This window comes from Mizuhopecten yessoensis, unplaced genomic scaffold (genome assembly GCF_002113885.1).
Source record: "Mizuhopecten yessoensis strain PY_sf001 unplaced genomic scaffold, ASM211388v2 scaffold716339, whole genome shotgun sequence".
Classification (NCBI taxonomy): Eukaryota; Metazoa; Mollusca; class Bivalvia; order Pectinida; family Pectinidae; genus Mizuhopecten; species Mizuhopecten yessoensis.
In genome coordinates this window covers 962,240-987,869 of record NW_018480067.1, presented here as the reverse complement: position 1 = coordinate 987,869, position 25,630 = coordinate 962,240, and the positions used below count along the sequence as shown (strand labels likewise).

Here is a 25,630-nt window from a genome sequence, read left to right as displayed (position 1 = left end):
CTTTGAGGCTTTATGTTAAAATTGGAAATTTCAACTCTCAACTTAAAACACTGATGAGGGCTTAGTTATAACTTAAAAAAACCTAATGAGGTTTAACATAAAACATTGAAGAGGTATTTTGGTGACATTTGCTGAGTATATCTCACTTGTTTGGGTGACATATACATATATGTACATGTTAGAAAATACATTACACCCTGGGACTGACCCCAACGATATCACTTGTCTTAAGCTTGAACACTATAGTGCAGTGAATCCCACTACTTTGAGACACCACCACTTGAGGCGATCACCATCAACCCTTTTGAAATAGCTACTTTTCATGTGAAACGGTTTCATGTACATCTGTCAACAAACTGGAGGACTTAAGGATGTAAACCTTAGTGATTCCAAGTCAGAATTTACCACAGAGCTAAATATAAGTATACCTTAACTTTTGCCAGTATTCAGAATAGGTGCATGAACATGCACGTGGTATGGTGTGACTGGTACTTTATTTTAGGATGAAAGACCTATCGGTAATCTCATCTCTTGGATGTATGTAATACAATAATACATAACTGAGTGCAGTATTGATGTTTAATTATCGGCAAAAATGCACACAGACCATCACATAGATCTACAATTGCTAATTTAATGCTTATTAGTTACCCAGCAGGGTAATAGCAGCTAGTTTTCAAATATATATATATGTACTTCATAAGAAAATAGTTATAGCTTCAGACTCAATATCACATGATTATTTATTAAGGTGTTTTTTAACTGAAAGGTTAATCACTGTTGTTAGCCAGATGGATCCATCCAGGGGGTCTGAATGTGGAAATGTTCATAGTACCCAGAGATTACTTGTATGGTAACCCCCGGTCTAGACCTGAAGGTGACCCAATACCCTTTCAGGTCCATACGGAGAGTCAAATGTTTATTTCCACTGCACCAAGTTTATGTACCCAACCACCCGACACGATTATTCAACCATTACTGCACAACATGATATGTAATGTTATTAGGAACCATAATTGCTGCCATATCTATGAAAATGAAATTGTAAAATTGATGTCACTTGGCTGAGCATCATCCTAAACATGTAAGAAAAAACTAAGATATGTTCACATTGACGGAAACCTACATGTATATATAGGTGTTGACTTCACTTAGCTTACTTGTATAAATACTGAAGTTAAAGTTTGATCAGTCCTAATCCAAGTTGTTATGTTTATTATGTGATTAATTGTGCTATCTTTACACAGGTAGGTACAATGTTGGTACATTGTAAACTTTAATGATAAACCCTGCTCTCAAGGTGTATGATTTTGGCCTTGTGTAGAAATTTTAAGTATATTTTTATCCCCTGATACATTAAAGGCCCGGGGTGGCTGAAACGAAACTAAGTGTTTGTGTTAAGTATATTTCACCTCCAAAACTTGTGTATTCCTATAGCTAGCTGATATATAATGCTACTGCTGAGAAAAGCTGACACCCCACCGTTTTATTGTTGAGGGTTAAGGTGTAAAAATGTATCCATATATAGGTGATGACATTGAAGTTTTTGAAGGACAAACTTTAGATAGGTCATTTAACCATGAAATGTTAGATACCCGGTACATATAGACCCAGTGTATAATCTCCATGGATATCTACAGTAATTTTATACCATGTGTTTGTATTATTCAGTTTGACGTATAAAGTTGCAATTGGAATTTACAGAGAAGATCCCATTCTGTATGATGATGGTGTGCAAATTTTGTAGTCACATGAGCTTCAAGCAGTAATTGAAAAAACTAGACTGCAAACTGTACTACCAGCTGTCCTATAATGTATACAACTTTACCAAGATGATATATAAGTCTTAAGATTAATGTGGACTATGGGAGTAAAATGTCTTAATTTTGTAGGACTGGATTGCATAATTACACACAATTGTTTAACTTTTCATCAAGGAAATGAAGGAACTAGACTCTTTATACACGCAGAAAATGCTACTGGATAAATTTGTGAAGAGTTTCGTAATGGATCGGAGTTGATGAATTTATTATAAGCAAGGAAAATGTCAATTCATGGCCATAGATATATATATAGATATATGTTATTCGTGAAAAAAAAAGCATAACTCCTAATACACACAGATAATTCTACTGAATAAATGTGTGAAGAATTTCGTAATGGACTGGAGATGATGAACTTATTGTAAGCAAGGAAAATGTGAATTCAGACCTAGAGATATATTTGTTATTCGTGAAAATGTCCTAAAAATACAACTGGATGTTCAGCTTTTGATTCTCAGGACTGCTTTTCATTAGTGTGCCACAAGTACTTAACTGAGGAATTAAAGACGAACTCAGTTGCTGCAGAACTGGATCCGATTTCCAGGGATAATAAAAGATCTGATGTTCAGGCCAGTGATAATGAACGTCATGCTACAGTTGTATTTAGATAGCATTTGGCTTAGATTTAGAATTTCTACTGAAGTCCGGATCATACTGGTTGTAGAAATGGCGATTTTGAAGGGAACGTATATACAGTAGTTCCAACAAAAGCAGATTGTGAAAATGTCAAAATTTTGAACTTATCCGTGATCTATTTTTAACATTAATCGTTTTTGACAAACGAGGATAATGTCAATGACGTCGACTATTGTAATTGGACTTAAATGGGATTATTTGCATAGTGAACAAATTTATTAAGTGAGTGATCATGATCATGGTTATAGGGAAGAGATGGTTTCTGTGAAGACATGAGTTTGAATTTGGTGAACAAAAAATATTCCGATGTAAAATTTATAGAGAAGTCTGGGTAATTTTCACATGGATTTGAATGGTGAATTTAGTTGCCAGTGGTTAGATTTGGTTGAATTATATGACCAACCTCAAGGCCATGCTGTCTGTTATACTGGAGGAGGACAGTTCCATTGATGAGGCAAGTTTTAATAATAAGATTAATTACACATTTAGTTAACACAAAGTAAAAGTCCTTAATAGTCTAGGTACTGATATGTTTTAAAGAGTTTTTAATCAAAGCAACATGGATCTTCAGAAAACTGTTTTTATACGCCCAGGAGCATTATGGTATGGGGTTGTCCGACGTAAACTTTTGTTTGTCCAACAATCTCCTCCTTCATTTTCGACCAATCTCTTTGAAACTTGGTATACATCATAATCATGATATGAAGTTGTGTCTCCCTTAAAAGAATTTTGATTTCTTTAACATTTTTTTCCAAACGTTATTGCCCATTGTTCATTTCAGTATTTGAGTTTTGTCCGGCAATCTCCTCTTACATTTTTCAACCGATCCCTATATGAAACTTGGTATACATCATAATCATGATATGAAGTTGTGTCTCCATTAAAAGAATTTTGACTCAACAATTTCATTTCAGTATTTGATTTTTTGTCCGGAGATTTTCTCCTACATTTTTATAGCATGTCATGATCAGCTAACCACTCTTAGAATGATGCAGATCTTATTTCAATGTAAGAAAGTATACAACACTATATGACATTCGACTGGCGTATATTGTTCCGCCCCGCGGTACTCTTGTTCTATATTGTAACATGATCATTATCAGAAGTGATATATATATGGATACATATGGTGTTTAATATTTGACACTGTTCTTCTTTTGTAATTATGTATAAAAAAAAATACAAGGTCACGGCTGTATTCATTGCTTAAAATGTATATAAATCTCCAGTGAACAATTATATGTTGACCATGCATGCATAAACATTATATATAATCAACTAATTAAATGAGTTTTCATGATTTATGAAACAAAAATTGAGAAAAAATTCAGAACATGTTCTATATAAATCTCACATTTGATCATCAGGACACAAATTCATAGTCCTTTTTCCATACAAATTGTGAAAAAAAAAATCTGGCTCTGACCATTATATTTAATGTCTTCAACATGTATATTGCCCCATGATGTCGCAAGATTAAAATTACAAATTAAAAACACCACAAAGTGTTTGCAGCTGATATAATTTGTAGAATCATTTTGTAGCCTTGACTTAAAATAGGGATTTATGTCAACAGACCTACAGCTGGCTGTCATGTAATAAACAGATGCAGTACCGTCATGTACTGTAGTATACATATATTCTGTCTAGATACCAGCTTTACTGTGTAGTGTGTATGTTTACCAGTTGTATTACAGTATGAGTAGGCATATGTACAGCATGCAATAAACAGTTTCAATAGGACACTTTTTAGGAAGATGTACACATTTAAACGTGATGTCATGCAGAATTTGGTTTCCTGCTTCAAAACGGTTCATTTATCATGTGTGTGCCTGTAGTATATAAACAGACCCCTGGATTGGTTTATGTAAACACAATCAGGTTGGCGATATGATACTGTGGAGCTGGATTTCCTGTATATATATACCAGCAGTACACCTGTGTGTCTTTTGGTATATATCACATGTACAATAACATTTGGAATGTGCTGAACATTTAAATGTAAATTTCGTCGCACTTGGGTGGTTTTATTTTGAATGTTGACATTTCATATTAATGATTTGGAATACTTTTTGAAAATTGTTATTGATCTATACACCTATGGTATGTTTGTATTGATATACACAATGTATATTATACCTGTACTCTGATCTCATTAGTACAGGTGTGCATGCATGTAAACATTTCACCTATTAATTATAATATTTAAATATCACATGCATTTAAAAGTAAATTTATATTCATATTTCTACCACAGCTGTTAACAATTTCATTTTCATGTTCCTATAGCCTTTGATTTATATTTTTGGATGAGTTAAAGATTGTGAAATAATATCTCAAATTAGTGGGACACTGAGATTTAAACAGCATGACACATCATTATTATTTTACACAGCTTCCTAGCTGTTAATAGAATCAAAACATTCTGCTCTTGATGATCAGCTTTATATAAAAATCATTTCACAAATAAATTTCCATTTAATTTTCAAGCTGGATCTTCATTAATCTACGAGATTCAACAAGTAGATTGTATTTCAGAATTGACTCACTCAAATAGATGTAAATCGTGATCAGTTATCCTCAGTGTAAACATACCTAATTGTTTACTTGATGATTAATATATTACTGAAGAGCTATATCATATTAATGTATTCATTCACATACACATCAACATTTGCAAAATGTTGTGAGGGATGTTTTATCCCGTAAATTGTAAATATGGTTATATATTCAGCGTGATAATTATTCTTCCTATTTATGTATGGCAGACTAATTTTCAAATTACATAGTACCGAATAATACACTTTGACTTAATTAGCACTCTTGGAGCTTATATTAGCAATTTGTGAAAATTAGAAGATTGCAGAACATTTAGAAATTTAAATAGCCCCAATTAATAAACATCTTCTTCAAGTAAGTTCTGGGGTCAGCTTATAAAAGGTACCAGTATATGTAATGTTCATTTAAGAAGAAAATTCACAGGGGCTTGCAATTTTCAAATCACTGGCCTGGTCCAGAGGGCCATATGTTGTGTCTTATATTAATCGAACTCTGAAGTTCGCAACTTATGGTAAAGGAATGATTAGTTCTGGACTAGAAATGATAATTAGGCCTTGCATGGATGTCCATCAGGTTGAATACGGGTCTGTGTGTGTAATTTGGTCAACCCAACCCCCATGGTATAAATTAATTGCATTAATGTATGGTGAATCTGACCTTTTAAATTCCAAATTCCAAATACTGTTTTTGTCAACAGAATCTGTCAAGCCCCATTTATCACAAACTATAAAACTTAATCTGGTCTTTTAATATTAATACGAAGTGATTTAATTTTTTGGTCCCAGCTGCTAGCACAACTTATGTATAATATATGTGTTACAGTAATTGATTTAACGTGTTGAGTCAACCTGTCACATACATGTATATAGGTATTTATACACACATAGAAGGATACTGATATTTTTTTTAGAATTTTCACAATCCCTGGAATTTCCTATTACCACGTTTTGATATGTATTTACCTGAGTTATATAAAATAACTTGGGTTATATACATGAGCGTTAACTGTTAAGAATATATATATACAAACTTTTTTATCATCATAGCTTTACCCTTTCACCACTGTAGACCATAATGGACTCATCCAGATCAATGCATGGTATAGAGTCTACTAAAGTTACATAGGGGTGAAAGGGTTAATTGCATGATGACATCATTATGAGATTATTTTATAATCAGATTGTTCTGAGGCTTATTATTTGCCCATGAGTAATCATTTCAAAGTACATTATATATATATAATAATTAGTACTGACACAAATGTACAAAAAATGTACAATACACAGTGTAAAACATCATTATTACGTGCAGCATATTAAAAACGGACAATACGTCGGAATATATATATATAGATTTTAATTTCAAATCATACGACGCTTGACATACCACATAGTTAAAGTAATACCCGGTAGTTGATGGATATGATATAAAATCATTTGTTTAATACAAAAAGTTATGAAAAAAAGTATCAAGATGAATTATTATATATACATATATGATAGTCCACAATAAAGTTTTTTAAATGATAAGAAGTGATTGTTTACTGAAATTGAAATCCTGCATGGCTTTTTCAAGGGCTTATAATTACATTTTTTGGTTCGTTTGTGTTTTACGTCCTATTAACAGCTATGGTTATTTAGAACGCGCCAGGTTTTGGTGGTGGAGGAAAGCTGGAGTTTCCGGATAAAAAACACTGACCTGCAGCCAGTACCTGGCGACTTCCCCACGTAGGTCTCAAACCCGCGACCTGGTGGGGGGACTAGAGGGTGTTGAGAAGGGAAGGGGTTTGGAGTTCATGTTATAGTTATACCTATACATTTAGACTGGCTACCAGCCCCAAAGTTTTTAGCTCACCTGGCCCGAAGGGCCAAGTGAGCTTATGCCATGGTGCAGCGTCCGGCGTCCAGCGACAATATTTTACTTCCTCTTAATAACCAAAAGGCCTAGGTGATGATATTTGGCCAGTAGTATGCTGAGATGAAGGTATACCAAGTTTGTTCAAATGAATGACCTTGACTTATATTCAAGGTCACAGGGGTCAACTATGTTAAAAACCTTTAAACAATTTCTCCTGAATAACTGAGAGGCATAGGGTTACGAAATTTGGCCAGGAGCATGCTGTGATTAAGGGCTACCAAGTTTGTTCAAATGAATGATCTCCGTCCATTTTCAAGGTCACAGGCGTCAAATATGTTAAAAACCTTTAAACAACTTCTCCTGAATAACTGAGAGGCATAGGGTTACGAAATTTGGCCAGTAGCATGCTGTGATTAAGGGCTACCATGTTTGTTCAAATGAATGATCTCCGTCCATTTTCAAGGTCACAGGGGTCAATTGTCTTAACAAATCTTTAAACAACTTCTTCTGAATAACTAAGAAGCCTAGGATAATGATATTTGGCCAGTAACATGCCAGGATGAAGGGCTACCAAGTTTGTTCAAATGAATGACCTTTACTTATTTTCAAGGTCACAGGGGTCAAATATGTTTAAAACCTTTAAACAAATTCCTTATAACCGAAAGTCTTAGGATGATGATATTTGGCCAGTAGCATGCTGGGATAAAGGGCAACCAAGTTTATTCAAATGAATGATCTTTACTTATATTCAAGGTCACTGGGGTCAAATATGTTTAAAACTTTTATACAACTTCTTCTGAATAACCAAGAGGCCTAGGATAATGATATTTGGCCAGTAGAATGCTGGGATGAAGGGCTATCAAGTTTGTTCAAATGAATGACCTTTACATATTTTCAAGGTCACAGGGGTCAAATATGTTTATAACCTTTAAACAACCTCTTCTAAATTCGCCATTATAGGCCAATAGGCAAGGATGATGATATTTGGTCATTAACAGGCTGGGATGAAGGGCTACCAATTTTGTCAAAATGAATGACCTTCGCCCATATTCAAGGTCACAGTGGTCAATATATGTTTAAATCTTTAAATGACTTGTTCTGTATAACCAATAGGTCCAGGGTTATGATATTTTGCCAAAAGCATGCTGGGGTGGAAGACTTTAAACTCTGTTCAACCTAATGTCCTTGTTACGACATTCAAGGTCACAGGCGTCATATGTTTAAATCTTTTAATAGGTTCTTATGAATCAAACACTGATATTCTTCCTGTAGCTTTATTTTAAGTCCATTTTTAAGATTACAAGTGTGAGATTAATACCAGGTGAGCGATTCAGGCCCATTGGGCCTCTTGTTATGAAGAATTTTCCAGCTGCATTTTACTTAAATCTCTCCCTGGTTTGAGAATTATAATCAGCCTTACAACTGATCAAAATTATTACACCTTTTTTTTTATAACTCAATATAAAGAGACAGGGGCATGGAAATGTTTCCTATTTTAAGTGCATGTGTATACGTAGGTTATAATCCCAAGTGGTGTACTGTACCCCATCAGCTGAGTGTCCTACTTGTTGTTACACCTTCTGTATACTTTGTCATTATACTGTTACACGTTGACAGATATCAGGTCAAATATTGATATAATTACTATACAAACATATGTACAGGTATATTACAAACATATGTACAGGTATATCTGTTACAGCCGGACCACCTGTCACAGTGGACAGGACATGTGTGGTATAATGTGATGGTCTATATAATAAACCAATGACTATATATAGCATGTTTATAGTATAAAGTCGAGACCCTGTTTAAACATAGACTTTACAATTGATTTGTACACTTCAGTTTACTAGTACATATTATGTCATATTGGGCAAATATGACATGGACATTAACTCATTCATCCCTGAAGACACATTTGAACTCTTCCTGTTCAAACATCGGAATGGTTCATTATGAAATTTCAGGGGTGAATGAGTTATAGCTTATGTTGATGCTATGATGGCATCTTCTTAAGTAACCTTAATCCTTTATGGACTCATAAAATGAAGAGTTCAAACAAGGCACGAAGATTAAGTCAACAATTCAAAATGTTTTCCTGGGACATGATACTGTAGCAATTGCAGGCAATATCAATGGCCATGCTATGCATCTTGACTGTTGAGGAGCTGATTCAATAATGGCAACCTTACAGGGAGATCTCTAATTCTACCATCTTAAATTGGCTGTGTCGAACCCCTTTAATAGAAAAGGACTCCAGTAGGTCCTTCAAGATGGCCAAGGACTTTCCAAAGATGGTCAAGATGGCCAAGGACCTCCCAAATACAGCCAAGATTGCCGACAACCTTCCAAAATGAAGTATTAACGCAGCCAAAATGGCCATTAAAACCTTACATAAACACATCCAATTCAAGATGATAGAATTAGAGAATCTCCCTGTAAGGTTGCCATTATTGAATCAGCTGGAAATTGTAATCTACATAAACATTATCAACAGGTGCCGGTAAAAATAGCAAAAATTTCTATTTATGATAAACTGGCCCCCGTCTCTTGAATATTGAATTATTCATAAAAAACTTGTTACAATTTTGATCAGTTGGAATGCTGTCCAAGTTCTGAAACTAGGGGGAAATTTTGCAGTAAAATGATGCAACTGGGAAATTCTTTATACATTACATAGCAACTTAGTTGGTTGTGGCTGGTCTGAATTTATATGTATAACTTGACCTCCAAAAATATATAAAAATCACTGGTAATAAATCAAATTGGACATGAGAATAAAGAGTCTGCAACATGTGTTCTCATTGAATCATGTGAAAAAAGCAATTCATAAAAATTCAAAGAATTCCAGTATATATATATGTAAAGCTGATATCCTACAGGTAAATATATATACTTGTAGCTACACAGAGGACCTTAGGGGGCTATATATACCTGGTTTTAAGTGGAACCAGCTGGAATTTATGTAATTAAATACATTGCATAATACATTATAATTTAAATGAATACAATATAGGAAATAACCTTGATGGATCTAGAGCATCTTTACAGAGTAAAAGGATGGTCATGCTAGAAAGATATCTGATGACAAAGAATTTCATTTTATTGGAATATTCTATATCTAGGTCAGATTTTAGATTTGATAAACAACAAATATTATGTAAAAAAAGATGACTTCGCTCTAAAACTTGTGTACATTCCAGATGTATTGAAATCTAAGGGTTTAGTCAGATACTATCTTGTTTTATATTTACATTACTCCAGCGAGTTTGTACTTGCTTACATTTAATATATATACAAATATAGGGTACATGCATAACTTACTGGTTTAAAAAATGATGATGATTTTCCAGTATTGTTCTTGCCTCGTGGATCGGGGCCCTTTCTGAATGAATTTGGAAAAGGCCCAAAATGTCAGTTGGAGTAAATCATTGCTGTATTATAATGTATCAGCTAGCGCTTGTTGTGTGCCAATTGGAACCAACTTGCAACTCTTTATATTTGATCAATTCAGAGATTTTTAAGAGATTGTTATAATACCGCTATATAGCTTTTTTGTATTGGAAAAAGGTCTTAAATATACCCAAAAAAGGGCCCTAAAAAACCTGTACGTGTGTTCATTATTACTTGCATATCTTTTCTTTTATTATCATGAATAAATACTATCGCCTACATATATTTACATTTCCACTGCAAATTCCTCTTAAAAGCATTACCTTTGTCCTGAAGAATTTGTGTTCATTTTATAATTAAGATCCATTAACACAATTTGATCAGTGCAAAATTTAAGCTTCTCCTCCGGCCTCAAATAAGGTGAGGCAACTGTAAGAAGCTAATAGTTTGTTGGCGTTATATTTAGGCTGTTCCAGGAATACCTAATATTTTGTTGGCGTTATGTTTAGGCTGTTCCAGGAATACCTAATAATTTTGATCTATAAAAAAATCATAAAAAATTGAATTGAATACTGGTACATGTGGAACAGCAGTTTGCAATATGTTCATGGAAGAGCATCGAAAATTGCTGTTCAATATGATCATGTATATATATTATCCTTACATGAACATTTTTTTAGTACAGACATTTTTTAATATATCTAGATCAGACATCTTAACCAGAATTATCTTTGCCTGAACATTTTTTTTACATGTTACATCTTTATTACACAAATCTTAACCGTTATTATAGTTATCTGAATATCTTGACCAATACCAATGTATTATCATTACAGTCAAGTGACCACTGGGTGACAGTCCACAACCTTAAGACCAGCACTGACGGTGGAATACTTGACCCAGATGACATACTCAACGATGTGGTGGACGACAGAGAACAGGTAATTATGAATTTGTAATTATGGATTACAAAATGCATAAAATGTACAAAGATTTGGTGTTTAACCAGATAATTTGAGACATGCATACACCTCTTAAACCATTGCCACCTCTCTGGGTAAGTATAATAGTTACTTCCCATTGCAGGGCTGTTTCTTCAGCTATCTGTATGTATGTGCAATGACTTAAATATAAAATTTAAATGATAAAAAAAACCTCCCCTTTCCAGCCTCCATATCACTGAGGTGTGTTTTTCCTTTGGAAGAATTTAAACTGTTGCAAAACTAATTTTTATGTTTCCTGTTTTTACCATTAGGTAATTAATATTTTGATAGTCCTTTTCCTACAAATAAAAAAATAGTATGTTCAATGTACCCATCTCATCATCCAACATTGTACAGTAAAATATGTTTCAAGTTTATGTCTCTAAATAAAGGTTGTGTCCAGGTTGGTTTATTTCTTGGAACAAAATCAAGTGAAAACTTTAACAAAGGAAAACTATAGCTTCAGATTGCACTTAATCCAGATATATTAAAAATGTCTAGATTGAAGAGTTTAGATGATAAAAGACCTTCGCGAAACTGAACATTTACTGTGATGACAGAAAGCACTTTTAGCTGTCATGCAAAGTCTCCTGAATAGCCATCATGGTGTGGAAAGTCCAGGTGTTTCTACCTGCTAACGATTTATTCGGTGACAGGACAACAGGTGACAATGGCCATAGTTGGACAGGTCGAGGAATGAGGTAAGGTCTAATGAGGTTATTAAGGTACAAGGTTGGCCAAGCCTATAGCTACACAAACTAGTCTGTCAGGTAACCTAACCTTACCCCATTTACAAATCTTGTGAACAAGTCATTTAAAAACCTGGCATTTGCATTATTCGGCTGACCTCTAAAGTTCAGTCGGCAACATAAATATGTCCATGCTCTGATCCTGGTCATTGAAAAGCTTTCCTGTGGTGATCGGTGACTGAGGGTGCGATTGCAGTACACACTTGAGCTATCTTCTGTGGGTAATTAATCACCGCAGCTTAAATGAGTATTTCAACTGGATTGAATTAAAGCAAATATGTGATCTTTAATAAAGCATAGATGTTGTTAACCTTGTAGTAGAATTGGATTAACGGTATTTATAAAATAAAATAAAATAAATATCAGAAATGATTAATATTAAATTGCTTGTACATAGTTGTTCAAGGTTGTGGTGTCTTGTCATCACATTTATATTTGATGGCAAGAAAGATATTTCTGGTTCAGCTAGTCATACCCTAGACTGAGCCCCTGTCTCTAGAATATTCAATTATTTAGAAAAAAATAAACTCTAATCATCTTGATCACTTGAATTAGCTAGTAGTAAAATGTAGCTGTGATATTCTTCATAAAAACTTAAGGGATATGGAAGCTTCAGGCAGTCTAGTCATACCCAGAAAAGTACATGTAAGTACAGCTGCCCTAAGTCGATGAATATACATGTGTTCCTTACAGATGGTAATTGTCTATAATTGTTCATCATCACTTGACCAATCAGTTTCAATCTGTAGTATGACCCCAGGACACCATTTTTAAAGTAGAAGAAATTCCCAATGTTTTATACATATCAAACTCTGCCTCTAAAGATAACAATGGTCAGATGTGTGACTCAAGGCTAGGGGAGAAATAGATTTTTATGGACATGTCAAAATAATTTCTTGACAAGGAAATGGCTGAAAGCTACTGTCGTGCAGTGTTGTCAAGTTTATTGCCAAATATCAGCCAATACATGAACAGTTTATTTTTGAACTTAAAAGAACAACAATAAATGTAAAAAAGTAAGTTGCGAAGTTGATTCACAAAACACATATTTGTTTATGATTTAACATGTTTAAGTAGTGTATCAGATATGATGTGTATCCATGCAAAATGCCTTCACGATCATAATAGAAGTGTATTGTCTATCACATTGTACCTCACTCATGGAGGTGCTTTTAGTTATTTCAGTGGATGCCAAACAAGATTACATTGCCCACTTAATTACTCTCTCCAAGTCATGTCAGGGACAGGTATAAATCTACCAAGTCATGTCAGGGACACGGATAAATCTACCAAGTCATGTCAGGGACAGGTATAAATCTACCAAGTCATGTCAGGGACACGGGTAAATCTACCAAGTCATGTTAGGGACACAGATAAATCTACCAAGACATGTCAGGGACACGGATAAACCTACCAAGTCATGTCAGGGCCAAAGATAAAACTACCAAGTCATGTCAGGGACACAGATAAATCTACCAAGTCATGTCAGGGACACAGATAAATCTACCAGAAATCACATTCAATGAAAGAATCTTTTGTCTATAAATGATTTAAAAATAATCATAGGACATCAACAGAGATAGGACCAAGAAAAATGACATTTAATAACTTTTCTATTAACCGTATTATCTCACAAAAAAATCATTCAAATATAAATTGTCCAGGAAAACTCTGCCAGAAAAGTTAAACGAGCATGCTCTTGTCTTATGATAGAGTAATTTGCTAAACGAAAATTTTATATAAATCCACCAGACACATAGAAAAGCCAGTGTAGTTGATAAAGAAAGTGGTCTCTGTCTGATAGTTACAAAATTATTGTTGGCCTGGGTTGTTCCAAGCTGGACCTCGTTAAAATAGCTTGACTTCGTGAACCTATAATATCTGTCAAGTGTTTTATGGAGGTCGGAGATTATCTCCAGACCCACTACTACGTAGCCATGCGACCAGCAGAGCCAGACAGACATTGTTTACTGGTAGAGTTTAACGTTCCATACTTTGTTGCTGATATTCTGTCAGTTTTATGGGGTCAGCTTTTATCTGAAAATGACATCACAGGTCTTCTTTTATTGTTCCATGTAGATCTGCCTTCCAAGTAGACTATTATCAGACCATAATACATTGTATATATGTTCTGTGTCAGTTCAGGGCACTTGTTTCAGCACCTGTGAGCTGTAGGAGCATCTGGAAAGAATTTGTGTCTGGTTCATTGTCAAGATGCATGGTGTCAATTTATTTCTTCTAATACCTCAGTTTTTTGGTTTATTTGTGATTTATGTCCTGTTATCAGCTTTGGTCATTTAGGGATGTGCCAGGTTTTGTTGTTTGAGGAAAGCTGGAGTTCCCAGAGAAAAACCACCAACTTATGGCCAGTAAACCTGGTCTGGACCCGCTACCCAGTGGTGGAGAGCTATTGGTAGCAGAATGTCAGACACCTTAACCACTTGGCCACCACGGCTCCTTAATACCCAAGTTTTATATTATTCTGTTAAAGAGACAAAGAAAAATAAAGTTCAAGATAATTTGATTACTGAAAGACATTTCTGGGATATTCTGTTGTCATGCATGTTGCATTACACATTCTTTAATAACGAATCAAGCTGATGATGCTAGCTTGTATAGGCGTGATGACCTCGGAACAATAACACACCAATAGACACTGGGTATAGATTCACTGTATCAGACTTGTATTCGCCAGGAAATTACTCTTGCTGTCCAAGCCCTGTTTATAGATACACACACACAGTCAGACTAATTGTGGCAGAGCTGGCACCATACCTGCTGGTGCTGGACCAGTGCATTCTATAAAATCAATTTAGGTAATTAATCCAGGGGCTACACTTTTGTACCTCATTACAAGATTAGACTTTTATTGACTTTGTACCTATCAACCCTCATTATACATTATATGTCATCAACTTATCAGTAAAACTATATCACATAGGGACCAACCTAGGTTTTGGGTGAATAAATTGCTTTTTTGTGACTCAGGAGAAATTTTAACCAATTTACATGAAGGAATGCAAAAGCTTTCAATAAATTCCTTCCTAACTGTATTGGAATATATATACTTCCTAAAATTTTAATGATTTTGTTCATCTTATCAAAACAAGGTTTTAATTGCATAGAATTTGGCAATTCTGGAGAGAAAAAAATTCAGATGGAAAAATATTTTAAAGAAAATTGGAAAATTTTCCAGCTATTTAATTTTTAATTTTACCTTATTAGCTCACCTGGCCCGAAGGGCCAAGTGAGCTTATGCCATGGTGCAGCGTCCGTCGTCCGGCCGGCCGGCCGGCGTCTGGCGGCCGGCGTCCGGCGTCCGGCGTCAATATTTTACTTTAAACAACTTCTTCTTAATAACCAAAAGGCCTAGGGTGATGATATTTGGCCAGAAGCAAACTAGGATGAAGGGCTACCAAGTTTGTTCATATAAATGACCTTCACCTATTTTCAAGGTCACAGGGGTCAAATGTGTTAAAAACTTGAAACAACTTCTCCTGAATAACCAAAATGCCCAGAGTGATGATTTTTTGCTAGTAACATGCTGGGATGAAGGGCTACCAAGTTTGTTCAAATGAACGACCTTTGTCCATTTTCAAGGTCACAGGGGTCAATTGTCTTAAAAAATCTTTATACAGCTTCTTCTGAATAACTAAGAGGCCTAGGCTAATGATATTTGGCCAGTAACATGCTAGAATGAAGGGCTACAAAGTTTGTTCAAATGAATGACCTTTACTTATATTCAAGGTCACAGGGGTCAAATATGTTGAAGACCTTTAAACAACTTCTTCTCAATAACCAAAAGGCCTAGGATGATTCTATTTGGCCAGTAGCATGCTGTGATGAAAGGCTATCAAGTTTGTTCAAATCATTGACCTGCGTCCATTTTCAAGGTCACAGGGGTCAATTGTCTTAAAAAATCTTTATACAACTTCTTCTGAATAACCAAGAGGCTTAGGATAATGATATTTGGCCAGTAACATGCTGGGAAGAAGGTATACCTATTTTGTTAAAAAGAATGACCTTGACTTATATTCAAGGTCATAGGGGTCAAATATGTTAAACACCTTTAAACAACTTCTCAATAACCAAAATGCCTAGGATGATGCTATTTGGCCAGTAGCATTCTGTGATAAAGGGCTGCCAAAATTGTTCGAATGAATGACCTTGACTTATAGTCAAGGTCACATGGGTCAAATATGTTAAAAACCTTTAAACAACTTCTTTTGAATAACTAAGAGGCATAGGGTTACGAAATTTGGCCAGTAGAATGGTGTGATTAAGGGCTACCAAGTTTGTTCAAATGAATGACCTTCGTCCATTTTCAAGGTCACAGGGGTCAATTGTCTTAACAAATCTTTAAACAACTTCTTCTGAATAACTAAGAAGCCTAGGATAATGATATTTGGCCAGTAACATGCCAGGATGAAGGGCTACCAAGTTTGTTCAAATGAATGACTTTACTTATTTTCAAGGTCACAGGGGTCAAATATGATTAAAACCTTTAAACAACTTCTTTTGAATAACTAAGAGGCATAGAGTTACGATATTTTGCCAGTAGATTGCTGTGATTAAGGGCTACCAAGTTTGTTCAAATGAATGACCTTCGTCCATTTTCAAGGTCACAGGGGTCAAATATGTTTAAAACCTTTAAACAGCTTCTTCTGAATAACTAAGAAGCCTAGGATAATGATATTTGGCCAGTAACATGCCAGGATGAAGGGCTACCAAGTTTGTTCAAATGAATGACCTTTACTTATTTTCAAGGTCACAGGGGTCAAATACGTTTAAAACCTTTAAACAACTTCTTTTCAATAACCGAAAGTCTTAGGATGATGCTATTTGGCCAGTAGCATGCTGGATGAAGGGCAACCAAGTTTATTCAAATGAATGACCTTTACATATATTCAAGGTCACAGGGGCCGATGATCAATTTTGTCAAAATGAATGACCTTCGCCCATATTCAAGGTCACAGGGGTCAATATATGTTTAAAGCTTTAAATGACTTGTTCTGTATAACCAATAGGTCCAGGGTTATGATATTTTGCCAAAAGCATGCTGGGTTGGAAGACTTTAAACTCTGTTCAACCTAATGTCCTTGTTCGACATTCAAGGTCACAGGCGTCATATGTTTAAATCTTTTAATAGGCTCTTATACATCAAACACTGATATTCTTCCTGTAGCTGCATTTTAGTCCACTTTTAAGATAAAAAGTGTGAGATTAATACCAGGTGAGCGATTCAGGCCCATTGGGCCTCTTGTTGCAGGATCAAAGTTAACATATTTATTGAACTAAAATTTTGTGTTTCCATTTAAAATTATGTGCACCTTGACCTGCAATTAGTGTACACATGTCAGTGAATTTGAAACAGCCATATTAATATACAGTGAAAATATTTTCTTTGTTAATTTCATGCAAAAAAACAACAACATTAAATGCTTTTGGTCTATACAGTTTTTGGATGATGGTAATATATTTTGCAAATACACCAATTCTCACTGGGTTACAAACATACACATGGCTGTAGTACATAGTTAACTCTAACAGAATTGCCCTATGGAGACTGTTCTATGTGTCAAACACCTGATAGCGGTATTAATGCTGACAACACTGGATTAACACTATTAATCATGTCCATATTCTAGGTCCAATTAGTAGTCCACGCTTTCCTTTCCATGGAAATTATCTTTCAGGGTTTCAGGGTATCATTTTGGTTACTAGACATATATCAAATAGATTGACAACAATGACACCCAGACAAATGTTTATAGGAGAGCTATTTATGGAGCTATTTATTGCATGATAACCATATACATTGTACCTAGTTATGACATATTTTTATTTTGGGATTACACTATCAGCCCCAACTTTTATTACTTCATATGACCAGCTGTTGCAACATTATAAAATAATAACAGAATGACATCACCAACTTCAGATAATTATGACATCACAGTGGAGACAATATGCAAAGACAAGATGGCAGACTTCATGATGACCTGCTGGGAACTATTTTACAATAATATTCATGAACATTTGTCAGTCTTTATCAGAGCAGATACACTCTTTGATTCTATTAGCAATGAACCCGCCGTAATATGCAATGTACCAACTTTTTTTTTGCTCATAATGAAATATTGCACGTTAGATGTACTGTACCAATTACAGGGGGGACCCAGAAATTAGTTTTGGGTGTTGCCCAAAATTTTAAACTTAGAAAAGGACAGATTTTTGCACTTATCTAGAACTAATAAATTAGAATTTCCATGTAGTTTGTACATGATACTACTTTCTGGCATCAAAAAATATATAACAGAACTTCATTATTTCTTAGATTGTGACAATTATATTTTCCCTGCCGAGCATATCGATTCAATTTTTTTTCTCTGAAGATGTAATACTAAATTTTTCAAGCACTGCCGAGCGTAGAAAGCAAGAATTTATCGGACATTATTTCCATTGTCAAACAGATCGAATGAGGCGTAGAATAGTTTTCTGAGTCTGCGGTATTATTCCAGGTTATATTTTATAACCTAGAGTATTTATATTTTATGATTGCCGAGCGGAGTGAGTGCAACAAATTCTCTAAAAAATGGTAAAAATGTAGGTTTTTGGTTAAAACAATCTTATTTATTTTGTCATCAATATGAATTATGTTTTAATTGTTTGTCTTTTATTGTGAAATAGTATGCATACGTATGTACAAGGGCAACTCCTAATGAAAAGGATGTACACCTAATTTGATGCCAACATTGGTTATTATTCACCTGATAAAGTAATACTAAGGAGGGTGCTTTATTGTCTTTGACATTTTTGAAATTTATATTTCTTAATTGGTATAATAAATCACTCCTGGTGATCATGTGTACATGAAACCACAGGTGAAAATACAGGTTTATCTATCATGAAATGGACTCTACCTTAGAAATAACACTTTATCTATATACCTAATTCCACAGATGGTATAGTCATCTCTCAACGGCAGGGTGATCACCACACTGTGACATTAGAACAATAAGATTAGGTAGAGACAGTCCGGTGAGCCTTGACCACTGACCTGACTGGACCCCCTACTAACATATAGACAATAGAGGATTAATCCCCTATTGTTTAGAGTATAAGTACTGGACTCCTTGTTTGGGAAACACCCTTAGGCATATATAGATATTCAAACTGCTGGCAAGGGGAAGCCATAGAAATTCATAGTTCAAGGGATGGTTGATATTAGAAGGAAATCCCATATGAAACAGGAAAATCTTCAAAAACCTACGTCCAGATTATTTTTGGACACAGAAAAAAGGGTGTTGCCCGGGCAACTAGGGCAACACCCCTGGGTCCGCCATTGAATTATAGTTAAAAAATTCAAAACATTTTACAAATTGTAATTCAGTAGTACTTATGTTCCATTTCACTCTTTCCTTCTGAGAAAATGTTACGCCCCTGTGGGAGTTTTTGATAAGATATTTACTGTAATTGGGCCAGGTGCTAGGCAGAGTAATGTAATGGGGAGCGTGTTGAGTGGAATCACATGTACATATGGTATCTATCATAAATTAGCGTGTTAATTATTTCATTAGCCCTCGCAAAAATACAACATCTGGTCTTACATTTTAACAGAAATATGCACGTAACATGCTTCCTTTCAACCATTTACACTGAATATGTCAGAGTAACAAGACAAAAAAGAGGCTAAGTCGCTTTATATTGGGGATTTTCATTTCCTAGAGCTATTTGATGAGTACCTTAGAAATTGTATTCTTCGTAAACCACATTCTCAGATGAATCACATCATCCTATTAGGTTTCTTTTTATCCTTCCTTTTTTCTCTACGCAGAAGTGTTGTATCATTTTTTTCGTAATCACATGAACAGCTCCTATTCATTGTGCACATGTGTGCAGTAATATACAATGTGTACTGACTAGGAATTCATAGATCTGTACATATGGCTGACAAGCCGTTGTGTCTTATAAGTAGTCATGCTTCTAGTACACTTGTAAGAACAGCTTCAGTGAAGAGAGAATTCAATCAATCAAGTATTCAAGCAGTATAGATCTCTATGACCATTTTTTTTATGTAGTTGATTAAAAAGACAGCTGCAAAGATTAAATAACACCCTCTCATGTTTATACCCCCTGCAATGATTTAGGTGGGGGATACAGGAATGTGGTTGTCTGCGATGTGTCTGTAGACATAGTTTTGTATTCACAATCCATTCCTTTTTTATCAGCAAATTTCATAAACCTCCACTAGTGTAATCATCACACTCGGAAGTTGTACACCTGCGAATACTATTTCGATCCAGCTAATTTTATGGGAGTTATGCCCCTTAGTTTAAAATCATTGTTTACACTACTCCTTCCAATGTACCACACCAATTGGAATGACATTTGATTCACAGAACCTTTATATCGAAGGAATATCAAAAAGGTATATTTATAGGAGATACATCCCCTTATCAGGAAGTTATGCCCCCTTTGTTAAAAAATTATACTCCACCTAAACATTTGTAAAGATTTAAATGATACTTGCTATATTATACACTTTCATAGCAAAGATGTAAATGAAGAAGAGAAATAAGATAACCTCCTGTATTTATAGAGTTGTGCCCTTTTGTTTATTTAAAAAAATGTTTACGAAAGAACTATTTCTACAGTTCCTGGTGCAGGCAGTGGATATAGGTTGCCATTATATATGGTGACGTTGTGGTGGGCGTTTGTTGAATCTTATTGATACTGATTTTGAAGGTTAAGGGACAATTTTTCCTGCAAGCATTTTCATTTCTGGTCATTCCGAAGAACCTATGTTAATTTTAACTATGTGCCACGTACAAAACCAACTGTTAATTATATATAACTGTACCTCTTGCTCCACATACAACCTACATACTTTTCATTGCTCCTGGATCAATGTATGTGTCTGCAGTACAAGCTAGTATTCATCATTTATATGTGATATCAGTTTACATTCTGGAGGGTAAAAGTGTGATTAAGCTAGTTGGTTCAGACCAAATATACAGGTGTTTTAGTTTGAAGAACTAGAGTTTATCGTGAATCTTTTCCTGGGTGTTTTAAAGTTCTATACTTAAACTGCAGTGCCTAAATAAAATGTAGCTACAAAGCAAGGCAATCAATTGGAATAGAAAAGATAAATGTATTTATTGAAACCACATAGAGATCACACAAACCTTGATGGCTAATTCATTTATGTGAGGACATGAACTTGAAAGTATAAATTACACGGCCCACCAGCTACAACAACACTGGTCTAATCCTCGGCTTTCTATCTTCGTTTTCCCACAGTTTACCTATATCATTGTTAGGGATAGTGTTGTGTATGGGACGAGAAGCCCTCGAGACCTTAATTGGTGTTATTAGGGTCTGACCTCAAGGTCATCTCTGCTATCATAAGGGTGCATAGAGGTCAAACATGTGGTTCTTATCATAATTACCATGAGTTAAATCGGTTTTGTCTTGTTATGGAGGCCTAAATGTAAAGCTGGTCAACAGCCATATCAGAGTCCAGGAAATAATGTACAGAATGAAATAGAGCTCGAGGCACATGCTGTTTTAGATGTACAGTAATGTAAATAATAAAATTAGAGCCGTCTGTCAACATGTATACTGAAGCATTGATTGGTGTCCTGTGTATCTGTATACAAATCCGCTGAACACAATGAAGGGAGGAGAAAATATAAAAAAATATATATCATTCTGACTTGTGAAGAAGATTCTGAGATGTCTGTTTTAAAGTACAGGCAATGTGGTAGGTTTGAAATGGTGTCCAATTTAGGTCAGCCATTAGGAATGTTATATTTCTTGCCGAAATTTTTAATCTCTGGTACATAGCGTGAAATGAACCTTGGTTTAATGTTCAGGACAATAAAGGAAACAAGAACAAAGGGAAAATGTACTGTATAACGAGAAATTTCACCTTCTCAAATATTTCACTGATGAAACCCATATTACTTACCCCAGTGTATATTTGACCTTACATGTAATTACTATTGGTGAACAACTGTGTGGTGAACTTTTATTCGCTGTCATGATTATTTTGTCCTTATATTGCTGATGGCTAAAACGGCGAAAATTAAACTGCAATGAAAATTTCCTGGTTAGCAAAATTATAGTATAGACCCTATTAACACCCACTGGCCCCACCATCCTTGGACTGGCCCCCGTCTCTAGAATATTGAATTATTATGAGAGAAAAAAAATACTCTAGTAATTTTGATCACTTGGATGTCTGATTCTAAAGTAGGGGGAGATAAGCTAGTAGTAAAATGCAGCTGAGGAATTCTTCATTAACACTTAGGGGCTGGTGGCCAGTCTACACAAACCTCTGGATCATTCTTATCACTTATCTGTAAGTTTCTTCACAAAACAGTGGGTGTTAAACCACATCAAACAGTTCCCATCAGTGTTGATGACGCTCAGCCTATACATCATATCTGTATCATCAAGTAACAATCCGGTTCAAATAACTTGATAACTCTTCACACAAGTTTCTCAGAGCAATAACTACTGATCATGAACAAAGTAAAGAAGACTTCCATGTCATAATCTCCTCCAATGATAAGGCTTGTGATTACTTTTTCGAAATGACCTGAAAAATATAAGGATTAGAATAACCAGTTACAAAAAATAATGCAATTTCAAGAATGTATACCGAAATTTGGTATCTGAGCTTGCCTACATGGTACATGAATTGGTAAAGATGGGTTTTAATTCTACCCGGAAGTGGACCAAAATAGGATCACTTATTTTATTCTCCTCTGAACACTCAATCTCCTACATCTCTGCTTAAGTTTATACACGTACCACAGATGACAGAAGTGCTACAATTGAAATGTTTTCAAGCTATTTTATAGAAATGATTATAAAGTAAATGCATGCGCACCTGCAATAAAAATTCCAAACTGGCATTCCTAAATGATCGGTATGGTATGGTATGGTAGTAAGTGTTTATCTCTTTTTCTTTCCTCAGCTGCTGGCTGATTATGAGGAGAAGGGAGGAAATGGTTACCAGCCTCACAACGGAGATGGAGCAAGTGCGAGTTCAGCAGGAACAGCTAGCCCAGACATCTTCCAGCCCCCGGACCAGAGTCCATCCTTTTCTCGTAAGGAGCTGCAGGACAATCGTCACGACATTGTGGTCACTCCTAAGGATTTAACAACAGGTATATTATGTTAGCTGAATGTTGTTTAAGTTGTCAAGGTTGTCCTGTAGGTCATCAGAAAGATGTCCATGTTGTCAAGGTTCTGTAGGTCATCTGAAGGTTGTCCTTGTTGTCAAGGTATTGTTGGTCATCGGAATGATGTCCATGTTGTCAAGGTTATGTAGGTCATCTGAAGGTTGTCCATGTTGTCAAGGTTCTGTAGGTTATCTGAAGGTTGTTCCTGTTGTCAAGGTTCTGTAGGTCATCTGAAGGTTGTCCATGTTGTCAAGGTTCTGTAGGTCGTCTGAAGGTTATCCTTGTTGTCAAGGTTCTGTAGGTCATCTGAAGGTTGTCCTTGTTGTCAATTTATTGTTGGTCATCGGAATGATGTCCATTTGTCAAGGTGCTGTAGGTCATCTGAAGGTTGTTCCTGTTGTCAAGGTTCTGTAGGTCATCTGAAGGTTGTTCCTGTTGTCAAGGTTCTGTAGGTCATCTGAAGGTTGTCTTTGTTGTCAAGGTACTGTAGGTCGTCAGAATGATGTCCATGTTGTCAATGTGCTGTAGGTCATCTGAAGATTGTCCATGTTGTCAAGGTTCTGTGGGTCATCTGAAGGTTGGCCTTGTTGTCAAGGTGCTGACGGTTGTCCATGTTGTCAAGGTTCTGTAGGTCATCTGAAGGTTGTCAATGTTGTCAAGGTTCTGTAGGTCATCTGAAGGTTGTCCTTGTTGTCAAGGTACTGTAGGTCGTCAGAATGATGTCCTTGTTGTCAAGATGCAATAGGTCATCTGAAGGTTAACCATAATGTGAAGGTCATCCTGTAGGTCATCTGAAGGTTGTTCATGTTCTATAGGTATTACTGTACAGTACGTTTATTTTTTTCTTTTGACTAATTAGGAACCATCTGTATGAATTATGACATCACCTTTAGTATTACATTAAGCATTGTTTCGTTGTATTTTCAATTCATCTTATGTCCTAACCTATATTTCCAACTATTGTGGGTAATATATATTTTACTATCATCTCAATGTTGATCCAATTTTATGTTCCTCACAGGGTCTGGGCTGACGGTCAGACATGGTAGTGAGCCCATGTTGAATGTGACCGAGGAGGACCAGTCATCAGAATCAAAGCTTACAGTCAAACCAATCCAGGTAGGGCAATCTATGACCTGACAACTATTATATTTGACCCTGTTTAGACCTGACACTTTTGTTTTCCTGGGGAAAAATTCTGAAGTACCAAATTTTCTTGAAATAGAAATTGTCATTGAAGAGCGGATCAGATTTCAAAATATTTGTAACAACAAATTTGGTAGCAATTTTTAACACACCATCATCATTAGATGGTGGGCTGATCAAATTGCCCTTCCTCTGTAATCCGTCATCTGTCCTGTTTTGTTAACTCTATTTCTCAAAAGTACCAGATGGACCTTTCTCAAATTTCATATGATGCTCCATTTGGTGTATTGTTATGCATATTTTATTTTGAGTCTGTTTTGTTGTCAATTGAAGACTGATAAGTTGAATATATCCTGTGAATTATAATGATGATTACGATTTATATTCATTCAGACATGTATTAAAAAAAAGTCCAGTTGTGTGTAGAGATCACATTTTCAACTTCCCATGGGTATTTCTCGGGTACAGTTAAACTGTATTAAGAGACCGCCCTTGGGAAATCCAAAATGTGGTCTGTAAGCATAGTTGGTTTCTTAAAACAGGTTGAATCAACAATGAAATCACTGCGACGGAGAACATAAAAAATGGACTCTTTAACACAGGAGGTCTCTTAACTTATTTTGCCCTGAAATTTCATAATGAACTATTCCAACCTTTGAAATGGAAGAGTTCAAATGTGTCTTCAGGGGTGAATGAGTTAATGGAAGTGGTTGCATTAGCATGTTTGATTGTATAACCTATTAGCTTGGGCATTTATTTATGAGAATGGATATATTATTATAATTCATCATCACAAGTTGGATAGTTTAATGCGTTTCTCCGGGCCATTACACAGAAGTAAACATTGCAATTACCCAGAAAATAAACACTCGCCTAGGAGTGATGAAACTTACAGCAGTAATTGGAGAAATAAAAGCAATTAGATATAAAGACTTATGCAATAGAGATGTTCTTTTATTGTTGTGAAAATATACATTTTTCATCATTTGTGGGATATAATATGAAAGTTTATGACCTGTAACAGGAAGATATTAATAAAGGTTAAAAACTTTCGGTATGTGTGGTTATTTGGCAGCTTCAGGAGGAGGTATTAGGGTGTAATTGGGTCTGCTTCATCACTTCCCTGTGTGTGGTAATCAGAGCGGGACCAAGGGCCTGTTTTTATGTCATGTATTTACCGTATATATGTCTTAAAAAGGCCACTTTTTTGTTCAATGAACGCTTGACAGATAATTCTGTATGTTTTACTTGATGACTTGTGCGGTCTGTCAGGGAGAGGGGGGGGG

General features: G+C 35.3%; 1 protein-coding gene across 7 annotated transcripts in view; it reads left to right on the top strand.

The window, feature by feature from the left end:
* Positions 1-25,630, top strand: part of LOC110443316 (partitioning defective 3 homolog) — a 73,308-nt gene that overhangs the window by 6,588 nt on the left and 41,090 nt on the right. For all 7 annotated transcript variants that reach the window (XM_021487472.1, XM_021487478.1, XM_021487474.1 and 4 more), the window contains exons 2-4: positions 11,108-11,212; positions 22,991-23,183; positions 24,220-24,317. In XM_021487472.1, the coding sequence (XP_021343147.1) occupies positions 11,108-11,212; positions 22,991-23,183; positions 24,220-24,317 (396 nt within the window). The remainder of the gene's footprint in view (positions 1-11,107; positions 11,213-22,990; positions 23,184-24,219; positions 24,318-25,630) is intronic.